Here is a 20309-nt window from a genome sequence, read left to right as displayed (position 1 = left end):
TGCCCTTCAAAATATAAACAAGAGAGAAATTACATAACTATTTATATGTTATTATATGTGCATACTACTACTGTTACATTGAACTTCTTACCAAATGTTATTACTGTGGTGTATACTGTATAGTTGTACCACCATAGAGCTCCCCGAGGTCCAGACCCCTGTATTTTTCGAGGTGTATAATAAAATCAAAGAAGACGGGCTTTAATGTTGATGCTTTACCCTAACATGAATTCACGACCCTTTAGTTTTAACAGTCAAAAAGTGAGATGTAGCATTTAATATTTGACAACTGTTTATGTTAATATTCAAATGCAAACAACTCAACCGGAGCCATATCAGAATTTAAGAACGCATGTGTGCATATTGTGAATTCATTTACTAGACTTGGTTACACTTTCCTGAATGCCTTTTAAGTAAATTCACTTATCATCCTCAGACCTACACAAAAACATGTGACTTTGACATGCATTTATAGATTGGTAAGGACATTCATATAGCCTATTAACATTTGCAAATAGATCAAATTTATTATGTTACAATAAATGGTCCCAAATTCTTCTCTTTTTGACAAGAAAGTGTCTACAACTTCATATTTACTGTGTCTGTGCTCAAAATTGAAAGGGATAGTTCACCTAAAATGTTTTATATTCTATTATAATTATGTTATCATTTACCTATTCAATTCTATTTTGTCATTCAAAACCCAAAAGCTATTTTTGGATTTACTTTTTTCCCACTGATGAAAATGAAACAAAAAACTGACAAAATCAATTGTTTTTTTAAAAGCTATTGATCCCTTTTATTATCGGTCTCTCAACGCTGCGTCATTGATGACATTATGAGGAAACACCTTTCCCCTAGAATACTGAAGCCTGATGGCATAATGACATCTTATCGCAATGTCCAATGGTGTTCAAATTCGCAAATTAGGGTCAGAAACGCTGTGGTGCTGTGGAACTTTGGCATGTCTAAAACCCTGCGTAAGGCCATGATAGTTGGTGTACTTGCATATGTGAGGGATAATGTATAGCGAGGTTGTTGTTATAGCGAATACAACCCCGACAGGCTGTTGGGGCCCCGACGCAAAGCAATAAATAAATCAATAATTTGACACAAAATATTGATTTAAAAAGGAGTTTATTGATGTAAAAACGGTTGTATTGCTTCCGTTAAAGAACACCGTGTCCATGGCAACGCTCTGTTTTTCATGGCAACGGTGTGTTATACTATGCAGCAGTCTGTTATGTAAGGAATAATTGACGACAGGCCCTTGAATTTTTAGAAAAATAATGGTGGTAATGCGGTCACGACGCGAAGCCGTTACACCTCGGGTGTGCATTATTTTTCTAATAATTCAACGGCCTGAAGTCAATTATTCCGCTTATACTACAGTTACCACACCTCGAAATATTGTTCAGATGATGTATTTCAAGACGTTTGTAAAGTTTTTGTCATTAAAAAGCTCTTGTATGTAGGACTAATTCCTTGCGCATCTAAACTGCATGCTCCGTTGCTAATTCCAAAACGTCATTTTAGAAATAGTAACGGAGGTTTGAGCCACTGATAGCAGACTAAAGGCCACTTAATGCTGGACACACACGTAACGACTAGAAACATTCTCTGACTGTGAATGCAGCAGATTTTAAACACCGCTGTGAACACAGACTGAACACGCTGAACACCCGTGCATGCAGATAAGTATCAACTTACATTCATAACCGGCCTTACAGTAAGTGTGTCCCCGGCTTTATGCAGTTATTAATGCAGTTATGAGAGAGAAAGAAGCATTCGCGTCAATATTATTATTTATTTATTTATTTATTCAATTCGTTTTAATTAATTCGTTCATTCTTTTTTTCTATTAGTGACAGACTAGCCTAATAAATGAAACACAAAGCCCTTTTAACAAGTATAGGCCAATCAATAATTTTTTATTTGTTATATCTGCAGCAGGACTATCAATTTATTGAAATATTCTTTTTAATTTTCTATTGATTATATATAGGACTATATATACTTTATTTATTAAAATTAAACTGCATATTTCCATTGATTGTGAAGTTAGACATTGGAAATTGCAGATCGAGCGCATGTGGCTGCAGTTTTCTTGTTATGAATTGTATCCTATTTTCCGTTATTACAGTTGACTACGCGAAGTGATATGGAACTGTAATACGGTTAAGACCTGCCGGAACTACTTTAGCCATGCGGTTCCCTGAATATAATTGCACACCTCAGAACGTTCGTCAACCAATCCGATTCAAGCATTCAACGGCCCTGTAGTATAACAATAAATAACAGACCGCATTCCACACTTTAGAATTTAACCAAGCCATGTAATAAATATATATATATATATATATATATTAATAGGAGTTTGAAATATCAATACTTCTTATAAATTATGTTACACTTAAAGACACTTGTCGTGCTTTTTAATGCCTTTCTTTTCTGATTACATATTTTAGTAATAATCATACATTAGGTATAAATTGAAAGTGTAAACACTCAAAATTCATCCTGGCAAAACAGTTTTGAAATTGGGCATTGCGTTACCATGCAAACGGTACTTTAAACGTTTTAGCTTTCTCAATTTTTGAGTCCAAATTATTTTGTACAATTTAGATTTTGTATAAAACACAAAAATGTATTAGCTCAATACATGTGCTTTGCAGTAAACAACCTTTTTTTTTACGCTTTCATTTTTTGAAGTGTCTTCTTTAAAAAGAGAACAACCTTAGGTCTGTATTCCAAAGCATTCATGAATTACAACCGTTTTATCTACTCAAAGTTTGCGCTCAAAGACATGTCAATTTGCTCAATGCTGAAACATTTTTAGGGAAATTGTTGCCGACTAGGTGGTTCTTGGATGTTGTTTTGATTTTTTCAAAAGATGGTGTTCTGTCTGAACATTTAAGATCCACTGTTGTAAAACAATAAAGTAATGCCTTTAATGTCCATGAGCGTGCCACTGTAGCAGACACCTAACAACTATGAAGTAGAAAGAGAAGTGTGGATGCCATTAGTCTGAAAAAAAAAAACATCAACAGACATTTCTGTTGGATGTTTCCAGCTCTGCTTCTAATATATTCTGTTATTTAAAGAAGTCAATGCAGCAGCTGCTGGATGAATTAACTATATGGACCAGCTTTTGTCTATCTGAAGCACCTGTTTGCACTACACAACTGTAATATCCAGTAAAGAGGTATCATATTTAAAACAGCCAAAGCTGTGAACTCCATTAAGCATGTACTAGTGGACACCTAATACATTAAAAGTCTTATGTGTTAAACTTACTGTAAAGCCTAAATCATCTACATTAAATCTTCTTTATCAGAGATACAGTGAGGTTTCTGAACACAACCCATGGCAAATCAGCAATGTCTGCAACTAGAATACAGTGTCACGATAGAGTATTCTCATTCCTCTTTCAGTATAATGACGACACATTGACCTCCATTATATGTTTTATTTCTGGTGGTGCTAATGGATCCAGGTCTTAAACCCTGGATAGAGCGATACATGAATAAGAGTGCGCTGAACAGTAAATTAACCTCTGATCAGAAATGTTACACTCTATATCCCTGTTAACTGCTATATAAGGAAACAACCCAGAGATCTTGTTGAAATGACCATTATATCCGGAAACTACCAGTGAAATATTCAGTATTATCTAAATTACAAACAAAATACCTTAAAATTACACTTCCTTGTGTCAGAATTACACATGCAGCAGGATGTTCGTTTTTAGCTCAAGCCACCACCGAGTTTATCAAACAGGGAATTAATACCGCAGCGGATTAAGTGTGTAATAAATAATCTTACACTGCACCTGTTGGCTACGATGGCTACAGATTTGCTTACCTGGTTAAATCTCCGTGTGAAGGCCACAACGTTGGGTGAAAGGCTGTGCTTCTCCTTCTTGTTCCATCCACAGCTCGCCAGCTCCTAAAACAAATAGTCAATTTAACCTTTCAACAGTGTTGTAATATTTAAGTCTAAGATGTGCAAGTGACATAAAACTGCAATGTCATTTTATCTACACTACCGTTCAAAAGTGTGGGGTCAGTACAGCTTTTTTAACGTTTTTGAAAGAAGTCTCTTATGCTGCATTTATTTGATCAAAAATAAAGTTAAAACAGTAATATTGTGAAATATTATTACAATTTAAAACCAATGTTTTATATTTTATTATACATTTTGAAATACATTAATGTAATGTGATGCAAAGCAGAATTTTTAGCATCATTACTTCAGTCTTCAGTGTCACATGATCTATCAGAAATCATTCTAATTTGCTGATCTGGTGCTCAAGAAACATTTATTATTATCATAGTTTAAAACAGTTGTGCTGTTTTATATTATTGTGAAAACCATGATTATGTATTTATTTACTTATTTTGATAAATAGAAACTTAAAAAGAACAGCATTTCAATAGATTTTTTGATAACAATGTAAAAGTTTTTACTTTGTCTTTTGATCAATTTAATGCATACCTGCTGTATTGATCAATTTAAAGCATACCTGCTGTATTGATAAAAGTATTAATTTGTTGAGCATAAGACTGTCCGATTAAGAAAGGCATAAAAAGTTAAATACTATACAAACAACAAGAGCGCCACAATTTGTATCTTTTTAGCATTAGTGAAATTTACTACACATTTTACCATACCTGTTATAGGCCTTTGTTGTACCAGGCTTATTTAGAAATGCTTTCTAAGTGAATTACCGTATATAGGAATATTACATTTTGTAGAATAGAAGAGAAAATAATGCACAGAACAAAAACACACCCACAGCCTTCAAAAGCTTTGCATGGGGACTTTACATGCTTTAAGCCTCCTTAGGTTCACAGAGCTAGGAATACTAACACTTTTATAGTATCGTGCAGACTAAGAGCAGATGGAAACATTCGAAGCCATTTCAGTTTCGACATGGACTGAGTGGAGTGGAGTTTCCATGTGAATAAGCAGCTCAGTCTGGGTACATTACCTTACCAAAATAACTGTGGGTCTGTTTGCTAAGTCATCACTTAAAGCCACACATTTTGTTGGATTGAACAGTCAGGGACACAAGAAGTCTTGTTTGATTATAGACTACAATTCAAACATTTGGGTTCAATGAGATTTTATTTTGTTTTATACTATAAAAAAAGAAAAGAAACAATGTATACTTTTATGCAGTAAGGATGCATTTAAGTAAAAAAAAAACTTTTACATTGTTGCAAAAGATTTTATTTTAAATAGATGAATACTATCATGCGAAGAAGAATCCTGTAAAAAGGGTTTACGGTTTCTATATTAAGCAGCATACATGTTTTCTTTGTTGATAATAATTGATAATAATAATAATAACAATAAGAGATGTGTCTTGAACATCAAAGAAATTGAGCATCAAAGAGCATACGCATATTAAAATTGTTTCTGAAGGATCATGTGACACTGAAGACTGGAGTAATGACTGCTCAAATTTCAGCTTCACCATCACAGGAATAAATTACAGCTTAAAGGATAACTTCGGTCAATTTTAACATTGAGCTCAATTTTTAGTAAATTTGGAGTGCTGTCAATACAGAGAACAACGACAAAAATCGGTGTTGCCTACACTGTGTTATCCTATTTTTAAAATTTGCACCCTATTGACTTGAATGGGGCAAGTTTTAAACCTGCTTTTATCCTCTTATCATCCTTGATGTGTCATACAAGTGCCCAGCCATGTTGAGTGATTCCTTAAGAGTGAACACGAGTGAATCTGACTGCAGTAGATGTGAAAGATATGAATAAAAATGATGTTATATCAGCCAGCGCAAATACCTGTATTTAGTTCCTGTTTTCGGTCGAAGTCCAAAGTAGTCGATTGTCGAGTTCACGCGCATAGGTTTAGTTACTATGATCACGCGCGTGAACTCGACAATCGACTACTTTGGACTTCGACCGAAAACAGGAACTAAATACAGGTATTTGCGCTGGCTGATATAACATCATTTTTATTCATATCTTTCACATCTACTGCAGTCAGATTCACTCGTGTTCACTCTTAAGGAATCACTCAACATGGCTGGGCACTTGTAATGACACATCAAGGATGATAAGAGGATAAAAGCAGGTTTAAAACTTGCCCCATTCAAGTCAATAGGGTGTAAATTTTAAAAAGAGGATAACACAGTGTAGGCAACACCGATTTTTGTCGTTGTTCTCTGTATTGACAGCACTCCAAATTTACTAAAAATTGAGCTCAATGTTAAAATTGACCGGAGTTCTCCTTTAAAATTACATTTTATAATACAAATAATAGAAATATTTATTTTAAATTGTAATAATATTTCACAATTATTTTGATCAAATAAATGCAGCCTTGGTCAGATTTCCTCCAAGAACATTAGAAAATCGTACTGACCTCAAACTTTGATTAGTAGTGTATATTAGCTGTAAATTTCAGTGTTTAATTTTTATTATTTTGTACCCAAAATAGTCATATTTCTGTTTTTCCATTATCATTTCCAACCTTCTCTCTGACCCTAAGAATTATTTTATTTTATTTTATTTATTTATTTTTGCTGCTGGCCCTTTAAGAAACACCCCTTCAGTTAACCCCTACTACGGGTAGATGTTATAACTACACTATTCATCACATATACTTTAATTGCTCCATCCTTCAATAACAGCCTCTTTGCAGAGTAAGCATTACACTGTGACAGGATCACCAAACAATCCCACTGAAATAGAACTGAAATGATCATGGCCCTTGTTAAAAATAAACTTCAGAGCGGCCATAAATACAGCACAAAGATTAATGAACTATGCTTCATTTTTATCTTATATCACTAGTTATTTAGACTATGTTGACTTCTGAAAGCTACAGTATGTTTTATTGTCATTTTTATCTCAAAAGATTGAAGAATGTTTTTACACATAATACCACGTATGATCTTCTGACTATCATTTCTGTAAAATGTCTGTAGCCAAAGAAAACTGTACAGCACACCACTGTATGCAAAGAGACACTGTCTGCTCACATTACTCACACAGCACTAAAAATGTAGTGGTTGTTCTAGAACCGGCGTACATCTGAAATCTATTAATGCAGATGCCCGTGTCAACTTCACGAACATCTCCTTTTAGAATCCGCAATAATCCCTGAAGCATGCAGCTGAAATATTGATGAATGAATGTATGTGCATGCGGTCGAACGCAAAAATGTACTTATACTAGTGTTTCCACAGGCCAATGGAACTTACAGGCGAACGGCTCAACAATAACAGGACCACTTACGTTGTTAAATATGTCAGGGTCGGAAAGACTGAGTGTAACGGACGGGTCCTGAATTAGTGGCTGGGGAGGTCAAACTCAGCATTTTTAAAATTAGCTCTTTTCCAGTGGGAACTTCTGCTGTAGGGATATTAATTCAATGTGTTTCACACTCTAGTCCTCTTCAGAGAAGGAATACCATGATAGATGTTTTGTTACTTTTTATAAAATCAATCAACTGAAAAATTTATGTGTGCAGAAAGCTGCCGCAATGCAAACATGTCTGAAGGAATGAAGGGGGGAGATTCATCGCGACATAAAACAAGTTCATACTCCACAAATCAAATAATTTTCCTCAACACCAATTAAAACCACTTTGAGTCAAGAACTGACATTTTTCAGCAATAAAACCATTGGCAACACCTTGAGCACAAGAAGATAAACATGACAGCGCTGTCAGCTGTAGAAGAAGAAAAGAAGCATTTTCACCCGTGACTGAAGAGACTCCAGAGGGAGGATGAGGTAAAATACTTCTTTGCCGTTTCCAATCCAGACTAATGTGTTGGTGCCAAATATCTACACATTCAAACTGCACAAAAAACAGTCAGGCCTTTTTATGTATCTTTCATTTAGATGTTTTTTTAGATGATACAGAGAGAAGAGCAATAACAGCGTCCAATATTAAACATTCAACCCTGTTTTTGCATCAGTTTCCTCATTACAAAAAAGGAACATTTTTTAAAAATGACGACACCTAAGCATGCTGGAAATACATGTAATTAAATACATCTCTCAATTATTTTAGTGAATTGTATTATGCTGCCACATCTGTCAAACTTTAAAACTTGTACCCAAAATTAACATAAATAAATGGCTACACTTTATTTTAAGGCATTATACATTTAAGTACCGAGTAATATTAAGTAACTACATGTACTTATTATAGGATTATGATTAGGGTTTGGTTTAGTTAGTTGCATAATTAATAGTTATTACTATAGTAACTACATGAAACATATGTAACAATGACACTTTAAAATAGTGTTACCCAATTATGTTCTCTGTTACTCAACTACAAACCTGACACAAGGTCTCAAATTAGCTAGCAACTACTGAGTGACAGCTTCATTTGGGATTAATATACACAATGGAAAAAGAAAAAGGCAGCTGTGGTTGCCAAAATTTTCCGTAAAAATACAATAAAAAAGTAAACATTTTTACAGAACAACCAGTAAATATTACAGTTTAAAAAAATACATAAAATAAAAATAAAGTAAACCCTACAGTCTTTTTCTGATGAACTAGCAAGACCATGTTGCTAGTTAAACTGTGCTTTTTACATGACCATAACACTGGTGGTAAAGAGAAAACTACATAATGAATCAAGATTCATCACAAGTTGCTTTTTAAATAAAACATTTTGAAGTATCGCATCAGAAATGAGTGATGGAAACGTCAATTTAAAAATAAAATCCTTTAATTTGCAAAAAAAACAAAACATTATGCTCGCTTGAGGTGGTTTTTGACATGTGTTAAAAATGACATGAGTTAATTTGAATAATAGGAGATGGAAACGTATTCGCTGAATAAATTTGGACGTAGCGAACATTAAACCCACGTGACTAATCGGCTATTTCCGCTGATGGCGTTTTATTTACTGTTGGTTATAGGTTACCAATACCACCGTCACCCGCTCAAACAACTTTTTTCTTCTTTTTTTTTTTGCGAACTTTGAAAAGATTTGCTTCACGTTTGAATGGAAACCCAGCTACTGTTATCCAATAAACAGGTTTTTATTCTCACATTTCTCAAAAATATACACTACTATCAAATACATTCGAAAATCCCCCAAACTTTTGAACGGTAGTCTCACCAAGGCTGCATTTATTATGTTTTTTTTTTCCTGAGACGGCAACACTGAATTACAGTCTTCAGTGTCACATGATCCAACAGATATCATATGCTGATTTAGAGCTCAAGAAACATTTCTTATTATCATCAATGTTTAATTAAAAAAAATATATATATATTTCATGACCATAAATTTCAAAAGAACAGCATTTATTTGAGATAGAAATCTTTTGAAACACTGTAAAATGTCTTCACTGTCACCTTTGATCAACGTATCCCTGCTGAATAAAAGTATTAATTTCTTCCAAAAAAAAAAATCTTACTGACCCTAAATCATTGAATGGTAGAGTATAATTAAATATAAAAAATACATCTGATTTTGATTGAGCAAGCACTGAAGTTTCTGGCCCTATTTTGTCTTCTATTCATGAAATCCAAATTCTGAACACACCAAACCAACCACACAGCAATGGTTGCTGAGAAACTCATAACGCTACCTAATAATGTGGCTACGTGGAAAAACAATAAATAACAATAAACCCACTGCCTTTTTAAATGGATCCATTCTGGAATATCCGTGGCTTTCAGTGAGAAATGATTCCAACAAGAGAACTCAAATCCACACGGCTCACAGAGATGATGTCATGTTAACTAAGGCCTGCAAAGATGTAGGTCAATCACCATCCTACTTTAACACTCACATCACTCATGCTAATTCATACTCTGGATGAAGTTTACACAACCCCCGACTCATTCTTACTAAATGTTAAAATCCATGTGGCTCATTTCTCACCAAGGTCACCATGAATGGAAACCAAATGATTCCAGACTTCACGTTAAGAAAAGTAGCTTGGTTAAGACTAATTGGCAAACAGACTGCCAAATCATTCTCTGCTCAAGCATCACGCCATCACTGGGTAGACTGTCTACACGGCAGAGACCTGAAAGAAGCCTGGCTAATATTTCTTCATGATAAAACTGTTCTCTCACCATAAGCCCTAAAATCTGAGTCAGACTATCCCATTTTTCATGTTATGTAGTCTTTTCATCTGACGTTCCACAATTGATGCGTCCTTGACCATGTGATGAAATTGATTTCCAATTTAATTAGATGTTGGGGGTTTTTTTTATATTCGATTTTTTTTGTTTTTAAGTATTTTTATCCAATTTGATTAAGATAATATTAATAATTATTATTATTTGAATAATTTTAATTCATCCAACAGCCCCCTTTCCTGAGGTCCCTAGTGGTTCCCGGTCCCCCTGGTTGAGAACCACTGATCTAAGGGCGTTTATAGCCTGAAAATAGTTATGCATTTTTGGGTAATAATCTTCATTCTGTCGTCATTTTGTGAAAGAATGAATATACATATTCATTACACAGGTTCATATGTTATTGGTAGTGCCTCTCTGTTTGCTTTATATTATTCCGAACCTGCCATAGCCTACAACCATAGACTACGGCAAGATAACATATGAATAACAGCTAACCTGCTAAATGCCCAAATGTAAAAGTCAATGAAAATTGATCACACTGAAAACGTTCTACACCAAACCTGCAGAAAACTGAAAAGTGCCTAGGCAGACGTGTTTTTATTACCTGTGGAAAAACTTGTCACTGATCCTGGTCCAAATCTATCATAACTGTTATGAGCACCTTCCCATCTTCACATAAAATGTTAATTAAGGAAAGTACTGAGGGCTCTGTAACTGCAGAGGACACGCTCTGGTTAAAGTAATGGAAGAATGTGGAGCTAGATTCTGTGGGTACTGTGGTCTTCGTGTGTGTGTGTGTGTGTGTGTGTCACTGCTATAGTGCCACGTCACACTAATCTGTAGCACCAGAGAGCACATGAGATCAGTTCACAGCTGTGAGGCTCATGCGGCTTGATAAACACAGAGGATGTGTATGTAGTTGCCATGGATATCTGTCTCACCTCAGGCTGTATCGCTTTGAATACTGGAGCATCCATCAAAGTGATCTGACTCTGCAAAATAAAAGCTACAATGTTAAACTGACAACAATTTCAAAAAAAATAGCTCACTCAAAAATAAAAATGATTTCATAATTGAATCATCTCAAATTGTTCCAAGCATGTATGACTTTTTTTCTTGTGTAGAACACAAAAAGAGATGTTTAGCAGAACGTCCAGGCAGCTCTTGTCCATACAGTAAGAGCAGATGGATACCAGTGTCAGCTGTGGTCACCATTTCAATAAATGGGAAAAGGAAAATAAAAATATTGTTGTGTGAAATATTACATAACATTAAACATTACATTGCAGTGCCCTTAAAAGATGCAGCATGTATTATTTAGCATTTTTACTTGTAAGTTTTCGTTAGTGATTATCTAGTGTGAATGTACGGTTTTAAATACTGTATATTGTACAAAAGTACTATTGACTTTTTCTTTTGCAGTGGAAAAAGTTACTTAATGCACCTTTAATAGAACATAGTGGGTTTCTATAAATATAGAAAGAGCCATATAAAATGAATAGGTAATTAAATACTTGCCTTGAGTTGACTATAATTATGGGATGGAAAGTTGAAATGTAATAACTAGGCCATTGTGCACTTAAAGTCAGAGTTGGAATTGACATGAATAAGTGTGAGCAATGGTCTATGATAATAATGCTGATAAAGTCTGATAAGTATTTAAATTAATAAATAAATAAATAATAACAACTGAAATGTGTTGCCCTAGTTTCAAATCACTGCATTTTCATGTCAAACCCTCACTGAGTGGCACAAAAATGAGTTTTATTTTTTCAAACTTATCTCAGATAAATGTCAACTATCAACTAGTGCTAAAATCAACCAAAAGTAATGCCTTTTTCCCCTAGAAACCTAAACTCAAACCATCTACCTGGATTTTAAGTATAATTTTAAAACAACATGCAACCTCAAAAGACACCGAATATAAGCGTTGTGTGAGGAACAGACTGAAGTTTAGGTTTATATTAAGTGATAAACTTCCTCTCTGTATCTGTCAATGGGAGTTAAATTGGTAGGGACTTTAGCACCCCAAGTGGCCATTTCACATAAAAAATTCAGCAATTCGTACCTACAGAAAGTTAATCAATAGTAAGAAAAAAAGTATGCATAGCCATGTTTTTTCTCATGAGACTGGAGTATTTACTATATAAACTTACAGCAAACTCCTCAGGTGTCACTTTAAGCATGTCAAACACCACCGCGTCAAAGCTCTTGGCAGAGTCCAAGCTCCGTCCATCCAGGGACTCAGAACTACTGCTGTCCTGCAAACACAGCAGAAAGACAGTTAGGCAGGAAAGGGAGAGAAAAAACGGACATAAAATCAGGGATGATATTTCATACACCTATAAAATCCATATGGGACAAAGAGTCATGGCCAGATGCACTCTTCCTGTGGACATTTAATCAGTTTAATTACCATTGTTCATTTGAATTACTTTATTCCATATGATTATTCAGCCCAGATGGTAAAAGTGGATCAGAATGCAACCACATCACTTTATTAACAGGCAATGAGCCAATCCAACCCATATGATAATTAAAGCCAGACAAAAATAGACCACATAACAAAGGCCTGAGAAGGAAAGATAGTCACTATGAAAAGACCGATTTCTCCTCGGCAAATGATCCTGAAAGATCCCCTTTGAAGTCTCCCCATTCCATCCAGTGTAATATCCGTACTGATGTAAAATCTCAGTCTTATCTTCTCAGTGTCTTATCTGTTCTGTGTGAGTCCTTAATTGCTAGCAGATTTGTTAATGCCCTCGTTTCTGCTCATTACAAGCGCTGTACATTCAAAAGTTTGGAGTAAGTAAGATTTTGTTGTGTTTTTTTGGAAGAAATTAGCAACAACTTTAAGTTGAAAGTTGACAGTAAAGACATTATGTTACTAAACTTCTATTTCAAATAAATGCTGTTCTTTGGAACATTCAATTCATCAAAGAATCCTGAAGAAACAAAATCAGTTTCCACAAAAATAAGCTGTTTAATATTGATATTGATAAAAAATGTTTCTTGAGCACCAAATCATATTAGTATCATATGACACTGGAGAAATGATTGCTAAGAAAAAAAGAAAAAAAAAAAAAAAATCAGCTTTGCCATCACAGGAGGAATTTACATAAAAAAAAAAAAAAAAAAAAAATTTAAATATAGACATCAAATTGTAATAATATTGCACAATCTTACTGTTTTAAAATAACAAAAAATGAGGCATAATGCACAACTGCAATTAAACTCCTAATTGGCCGATTGGTTTGGGCTAGATCAATCCGAAAATGGTGTTGAAAAATCTTTTAGTATGCCCCCTGTCCCAGCGCCCAAAACCTCTGGCTTCACAGAAAGTTGTTTAACCTCTTACCTTATGAAACTGTGTCAATTTGCTTCACAAAAATAAATGTCACATCTACTGAACTATCGCTGACTCTCTAGATGAGTTCCAGTTCACACAGCATGACAATGACATAACACTGTCTCACTGGAGCAGCTTCCTGTCAGTGTGCATCTGAACGGATCAGCGCTGATGGACCAACAAGCTGCTATTTCTCTGATCTGATTCCCTTTAGCAAGCCAATATCAAGTGATCAAACTTGAGCACTGCACACACCGCTCAGTTCAGACTAAACCACGCACCCACCAGGCGTTGAACAATCACATGCATCGCCGAAGCTGTAATGATCATCTGCAATAAATCTCTCATTTATAATCAATTACACACAGTTTAATGTTCAGTTAACTGATTACCTTATTTGCCTGTCTTTCTGATATTAATCCTGGCAATAAGACTAAATAAAATTCAATAAACTAAAAAAAGAGATAAAACTATACATCACAGCTATGTAAAAAAAACACAGATAAATAGGTTTAGATAAATTAAGAAAGCAGGCACTGTCATAAATAACCATACATTTCAGGACAGATGCTGTCATGGTTGAACTCTTTCGTAAACAAATGGCATGTGTGTTAGTACCTGTGTGTGGCGAGAGGTGATGCTGACGCTGGCAGGAAGTCCATTCCTCCTGTACATGCTCTCAGTCAGAAGAGAAGACCCAGATCACAGCCGACCTCAGCTGCTCACCGCCACACACGACCTCTCAGCCATCCCTGCAACACACATATTTCACCTTATAAAATGCCCAACTTGGTGTACTTGGCTATTTGGAAAGATTTTGATTTTGTTTTACTAACCTTATTAAATAGAAATTGTGACTTTAAATTGACTTTTTAGTCATAAATATGATTTAACACAGTATTACTCTATTTGGGATCTGCTCATTCTGTGGAGCAATGCATAATATAGCCAGAAGAGGGAGGACGTCACCACAAAGGCAGCCTCTCTCCCCTCAACATGACTCCTGGATCTGCCCTACATTCATTTCTTATACATATCACAGCCATATCATGAAAAGACCCCGCAGTGCTGCTCTCCTCTGTACTATTGAATGAAATGTTTCAGTCTGTATGGCCAAATGCAGTCCAGAATTGAAGTGCACGGGTAAGACAAGAAATATAGATTTGTGCTTTGGTTGTGCTTCAGGAACCAAATTGAAAATTATAGATTAAATGGCCACCAAACATTTGACTAAAAATGTTTACTGTGCAAAAGTAAACAAATCTGTCCTTTAAAAAAGGTTTTAAATATATTCAAATATTTTTTTGCATCCTGTCTTGCTTGAATGGTTTAATGGCACATTAATTGATCATATACTGTAGCACTGCCAAAAGATGACAGAAAAAAATGGAAGCTGCTAACACTAACCGAAAAAAAATTAATCGCAAAATGTATTTTGACAGGCCTACTGATTTCTTTTAAGGGGTCATAATATCATAAATGTTTTATTTGTACTCAAATCTACTTATATTGTTAGTGAGTGGTTTTGTACTAAACATGTAGGTTTTTCATGACCATTTAGTTTCAAAACAAGTGACTAGTAAAAAAAATACTATAATACAATTTGTACAGATTTTCATACCCATTTTGTTCAGCCAGATCTTTCACATGGCTAATATCTGCATGTTAGTGTTGGTGAAGGCCATCCCAAGCGGCAGATCTTTAGAAATACTGAAAGAGAAAGAGAGACAACAGAAAGACTTTTGACTTACAAATACCTTTGGGAAAACATCAAGGTTGATTTCCTTCATTTCAGACAAATTTATACAAACACACTTGTGAGGCATCAAGTTATACAATTGCAAACGTGGATAAAATGTACTAGTGTTTCAAAGTTAAAATACACCAGCCAGAGGCGTGGATACACTTGCTGTTTACCTGAGAGCAGCAGCATTTAACTAGCGTAATGAGTGTGAAGAATTCAGTCAATACTGTCAACACTCATGTTTGCCGTCCACAGGGATGCCTGTATTTGTTTATTTGGCTGTATTTGTCCACATGGCTTGAATCTGCATGCCAGCAGCCATATCACCCAGTAGCCCAAGACTGGTTGCCCACTGAAGCCAAGCAGGGCTGAGCCTGGTCAGTACCTGGATGGGAGACCTCCTGAGAAAACCAGGTTCTTGCTGGAAGGTGTTAGTGTGGCCAGCAGGGGGCGCTCACTCTGTGGTCTGTGTGGGTCCTAACTCCTCAGTGTAGTGACGGGGACACTATACTGTCAATGAGCACCGAACTTCGGATGAGATGTTAAACCGAAGTCCTGACTCTGTGATCACAAAAAATCCCAGGATGACTTTCGAAAGAGTAGGGGTGTAACCCTGGCATCCTGGCCAAATTTGCCCAGTGGCCTCTGTCCATCATGGCCTCCTAATCATCCCATATATAAACTGATTGGCTTCATCACTGTCTCCTCTCCACCAGTAAGCTGGTGTGTGGTGGGCGTTCTGGCGCACTATGGCTGCCGTCGCATCATCCAGGTGGATGCTGCACATTGGTGGTGTTTGAGGAGATTCCCCCCTTCCATGTAAAGCGCTTTGAGTGCTGAGAAAAGCACTATATAAATGTAATGAATTATTATTATTATTATGCCTAATGGCATTAATTAGACATACTGTAGCTACTGTTCAAAAGAGTGGGATTGTTAAGATTTCTCAATGTTTTTTTAGAGAAGATTCTTATGCTCACCAAGGCTTCATTTTTTGATCAAAAATACAGTGAAAACAGTAATATTATGAAATATTATTACAATTTATAACCCTTTTCTATGTTAATAAATGCTGTCCCGAAGTGTTTACATTCTTCCGCAAGTGCAGTGCTGCAACAGCTGGCTGATTATTCTTTGTGGTGACTTTCATCAAGCAAACCCCACCCATGAACTGCCAAAACTCAGACAACACATGACATGCCCCAACAAAGACAAATATATTTTGGATCACTGCTGCACCATATAATAATACAATAAAGGAAGCATATCGCTATGCCCCAAGAGCAGCTTTAGGTCTCTCTGATCACTGTGTCTGGTGCATCTTCTCCTCACCGACAGGAAGACACTTAAATCTGCCAAGCCTGTAGTAAGGACTTTAAGGAGCTGGATCAACGAAGCAGTGGGAATTACGAGCCTGTTTCGAGAGCATTGCTTAGAGTGTTTTTGAAGCTGCTGCCATTGATCTGGATGAGCTCACAGATTGCGTCACATCATACATCAGTTTCTGTGAGGATATGTGCATTTCTACCAGTACTTATTTAACATACAACAACGACCAACCGTGGTTCACAGCGAAACTCACACAGCTTCGCCAGGCCAAAAAAGATCCCTATAGGAATTGGGACAAAATCTTGTACAATCACTGACAAAAGAGATTAGAGGGGCAAAGAGGAGCTACTCTAAAAAGCCAACAATCCTCCTTCGGTGTGGAAAGATAAACTACAAGACTCCATCCCCCAACTCTGCAGGGAATCAACAACTGGCTGATGACCTGAATGAGTTTTACTGCAGATTTTAAAATCTCAATCTCACACCCAAAGGGTCTCTCTGCACAACCATCAACCCCTCCTCCAGCAGGCCCCACTCTCCCTCCTATGAAGAGGATGTGTTTCAGGAACCAGAAGACAAGGCCACTGTTTACACCTGGTATTAAGAGGCATTTTGGTTGATCGGAGCATAAGACGATGAGGGAGACACATTCCTGTTTACACCTGGTGTTTTAATGCGTCTCTTTTGTCCACTTCTGTCCTGATTTCTTCGATGAGGGGATCTCTCTGGACCTGCAGTGCATGAGACAATCACATTGACTTCATTGTGAAAAAGGCCCAGCAGAGGTTCAACTTCCTTCGCCAGCTGAGTAAGTTCAATTTGCCACAGGTCCTGCTGATGCAGTTCTACTCAGCCTGTCCTCTGCTCTTCAATAACTGTCTGGTTTGTCTCAGCTACAAAATCAGACATCAGAAGACTATAGAGGACGGGTCAGACTGCTGGGAGGATTATTGGTGCTCCCCTGTCCACACCCTTCAATAATAGTATACATCCAGTGTGTGAAAAAGGAGGGGCTTCAATTCTATTTGTACATAAAAATGTACACACACACGCACGCCCACACACGTGTATCTTATTCACATATCTTATTTTATTTTACCATCTGTGTACTGTTGTTGTGACTGTGTACTGGAAGCGTATTCTGTCACCAAAACAAATTCCTTGCGTGTGCAAACATACTTGGCAGTAAAGCTCTTTCTGATTCTGATTATATTTTGAAATGAAATGTATTCCTGTGACGGAAAAGCTGAATTTTCAGCACCATTACCCCAGTCTTCAGTGTCACATGATCCTTCAGAAATCATTCTTATATGCTGATTCTGTGCTCAAAAGTATTTCTTATTATTATCAATGTTGAGTCAGCACAAAAAGTTGTGCTGCATAATATTTTTGTGGAAACTACAATACATTTTTGCAGGATTCATTGATGACAAGAAATCAAAAAGTGTAGTGTTACAATGCATCTTACCACGGTAACCATAGACACAGACTGTAACTACAACACAACTAATAAGATAACATCAGCTAAAGAATAACCTACAAAACATTTTTGTTTGGTGGAACACTTCCCTGCAGGTAAGGTAACCTTAACATAATTTAATGATGCAATAAACAGAATTTAAGATTTTGTTTTGAATATTTGCCTAAATGTTGCTTCAGATTAGGTATTTAAAAGATAATTTATGTTAGTCGTTATAACCAAATAAACTATGACAAGGAATTCAGGACCATGCTATGAAGTAGAAGGGTCTTGAAGGGGGAATATTAAAAAAAACATTTCACTTGAACTTAATATTTCTCCCCAAAATATAAATAGTTTGTTGAAATCTTACTATCCCAAATATTAGATTATCTTAAACTTCTGCTAACAAAAATCCCATCATGGAAGCATCATAAGTTGCCATGGACAACAGTCACAAACACTGTTTTTCACCACTCAATACGGCATTTCAGAATCAAGTATGTCATTACACTAAAATCACTAGATCCTAAATTCTAGACTCTTTTATTTTAGCTTAGACATTTAATTCTTATGTTCTGTTTATTTATCTGGAATTATCCCTCTGGGTAATTGCATTTGATCGCTGTTTTTCACATACACCATCATATTGCAAGTATTTTCTAGTCTGAGGGAAAAAAATTAAAATCCAGATTCTGCGGGCGCTAACAAATATGTAAAGCTAAAACCCAAATTCTCAATTCAAACAGATGTTTCTAAAATGACAGCGGATGAAATCCTCAAAGTGTTTGAAGACACCATGCAGGTTCCAGTGAAGATGGAGTATGAGCTGGGAGTGCAGACAGAGCAACGTCTCAAGGAAATGGGTGTCCGCAGTGTTTGGGAAACCTTAGATGTAGAGTACTACTACGATACTGACAGCTTCCAACTGGCTTCTACACAGACCTGGTTGAATCAGCATGATGGACAGTGGGGACTGATCCTGGCAGACGAACGAGAGCTTACTACTACTACTACTACTATGGCCGTTCATGTCGAGTGCGACGAACTGCTTCCCGTTTTGAGCGTCTCTCTTCCAAAAATGACTTGTAGGCCTCCTGAGAGTCCCTGCGGCCGTTGTTAATTGCTGCGCGCCAGTTGGGTCTGTCATTTGCAAGTGCCTCCCAGTTGTCCAGGTTGATGGAGAAGGCCTGAAGATCCCTCTTAATAACGTCTTTAAAACGTAGATGGGGGCGACCATGTTTGCGGGGGGCATTTGCCAACTCGCCATATAGCAAGATTTTTGGGAGGCGAGTGTCATTCATTCGACAAATATGCCCAGTCCAACGGAGGTGGCGTTCACGAAGGATGGTGTACAGGTCACTGGAACCAGTTCTCTCAAGTATGACAGAGTTTGGCACATGATCCTTCCAGCATACACCCAGTATGGAGCGAAGGCAGCGAAAATGGAAGGCGTTGAGGCGATGTTCGTGCCTCCTGTATGTTGTCCATGTCTCACTTGCATATAGTAAGGTGCTAAGTACACATGCATGGTATACACGGACTTTGAGGAGCAATGTGAGGTTCTTGTTGTGCCAGACACGCTTGCTCAGTTTTCCAAACATTGATGATGCCTTCCCAATGCGCATGTCAAGTTCTGCGTCAAGGTTATTGTTGTTTGATACTGTGGAGCCCAGGTAGGTGAATTTGTCTACCACAGACATTACATTGTCTGTCATCACAGAAGATGAACATTTTGAAGAAAAGAAAAGCAAAACACTCAACTCATCACCAGAAGAAAGATCAGCAACAGGTGCTGTTTTAACAGAAACATCAACCAATGAGCATCCCGAGAAGGTAATGTGCAAAAGCCAAGTTCAGAAAACATCCTCAGACACATCTCTAACATACACAGAGCTGAGAGACCCATGTGCCATCATGTCATGTCTCTCAAAGCGTCTCCAACTCCCTCTGACCTACAATAAAATGCAAAGCATGACCATGAAGAGCTTCTTGAAAATGGCCCAGATCCAGATGTATGACAGCTGGACCAGGACCAGTACAGTGAAGTACTCTCTGCCTGGTGGCTTCTCACTGGTGGTGGAGAGAAACTACAGAATTCCCACTGAAACGCCTTCTGCATTTTTGATGATAAATGCTGACGTGCTCCGCATAAGCAGCGAGCTGGAAAAGATGGACCGGCTGTGCAAAGAACTAGGCTTAAAACCAAAGGAAAGGTCAATACAAACAATGGTTGAAGCCTGTAGTGGTCATGTGGACATCTTCAACTCATAATTCCCTGTCTTGTTTTTACCTTCCAATCAATAAAAGTGCCAAAAAATGTATTTTAAGTT

General features: G+C 36.7%; 2 protein-coding genes across 5 annotated transcripts in view; one reads left to right on the top strand and one right to left on the bottom strand.

The window, feature by feature from the left end:
• ralgps1 (Ral GEF with PH domain and SH3 binding motif 1) overlaps positions 1–20309 on the bottom strand; it is a 114712-nt gene that overhangs the window by 90598 nt on the left and 3805 nt on the right. For 3 of the 4 annotated variants that reach the window (XM_079637082.1, XM_079637081.1, XM_079637084.1), the window contains 5 exons: positions 15066–15154; positions 14063–14196; positions 12252–12356; positions 11037–11087; positions 3865–3948 (listed from right to left, as the gene is read on the bottom strand). In XM_079637082.1, the coding sequence (XP_079493208.1) occupies positions 3865–3948; positions 11037–11087; positions 12252–12356; positions 14063–14119 (297 nt within the window). In that variant the 5' untranslated portion in view covers positions 14120–14196; positions 15066–15154. The remainder of the gene's footprint in view (positions 1–3864; positions 3949–11036; positions 11088–12251; positions 12357–14062; positions 14197–15065; positions 15155–20309) is intronic. The other variant, XM_079637083.1, reaches the window with a different exon arrangement.
• On the top strand, positions 18737–20250 carry LOC307012237 (uncharacterized protein; the record flags this gene model as incomplete). Its single annotated transcript, XM_079638658.1, has 2 exons — positions 18737–19079; positions 19700–20250. 2 exons carry the CDS (start codon positions 18737–18739, stop codon positions 20248–20250), a joined length of 894 nt encoding a protein of 297 aa, XP_079494784.1.

This window comes from Phoxinus phoxinus, assembly GCF_949152265.1.
Source record: "Phoxinus phoxinus genome assembly, chromosome: 15".
NCBI classification, from domain to species: Eukaryota; Metazoa; Chordata; class Actinopteri; order Cypriniformes; family Leuciscidae; genus Phoxinus; species Phoxinus phoxinus.
This window is presented reverse-complemented; position numbering and strand designations above follow the sequence as displayed.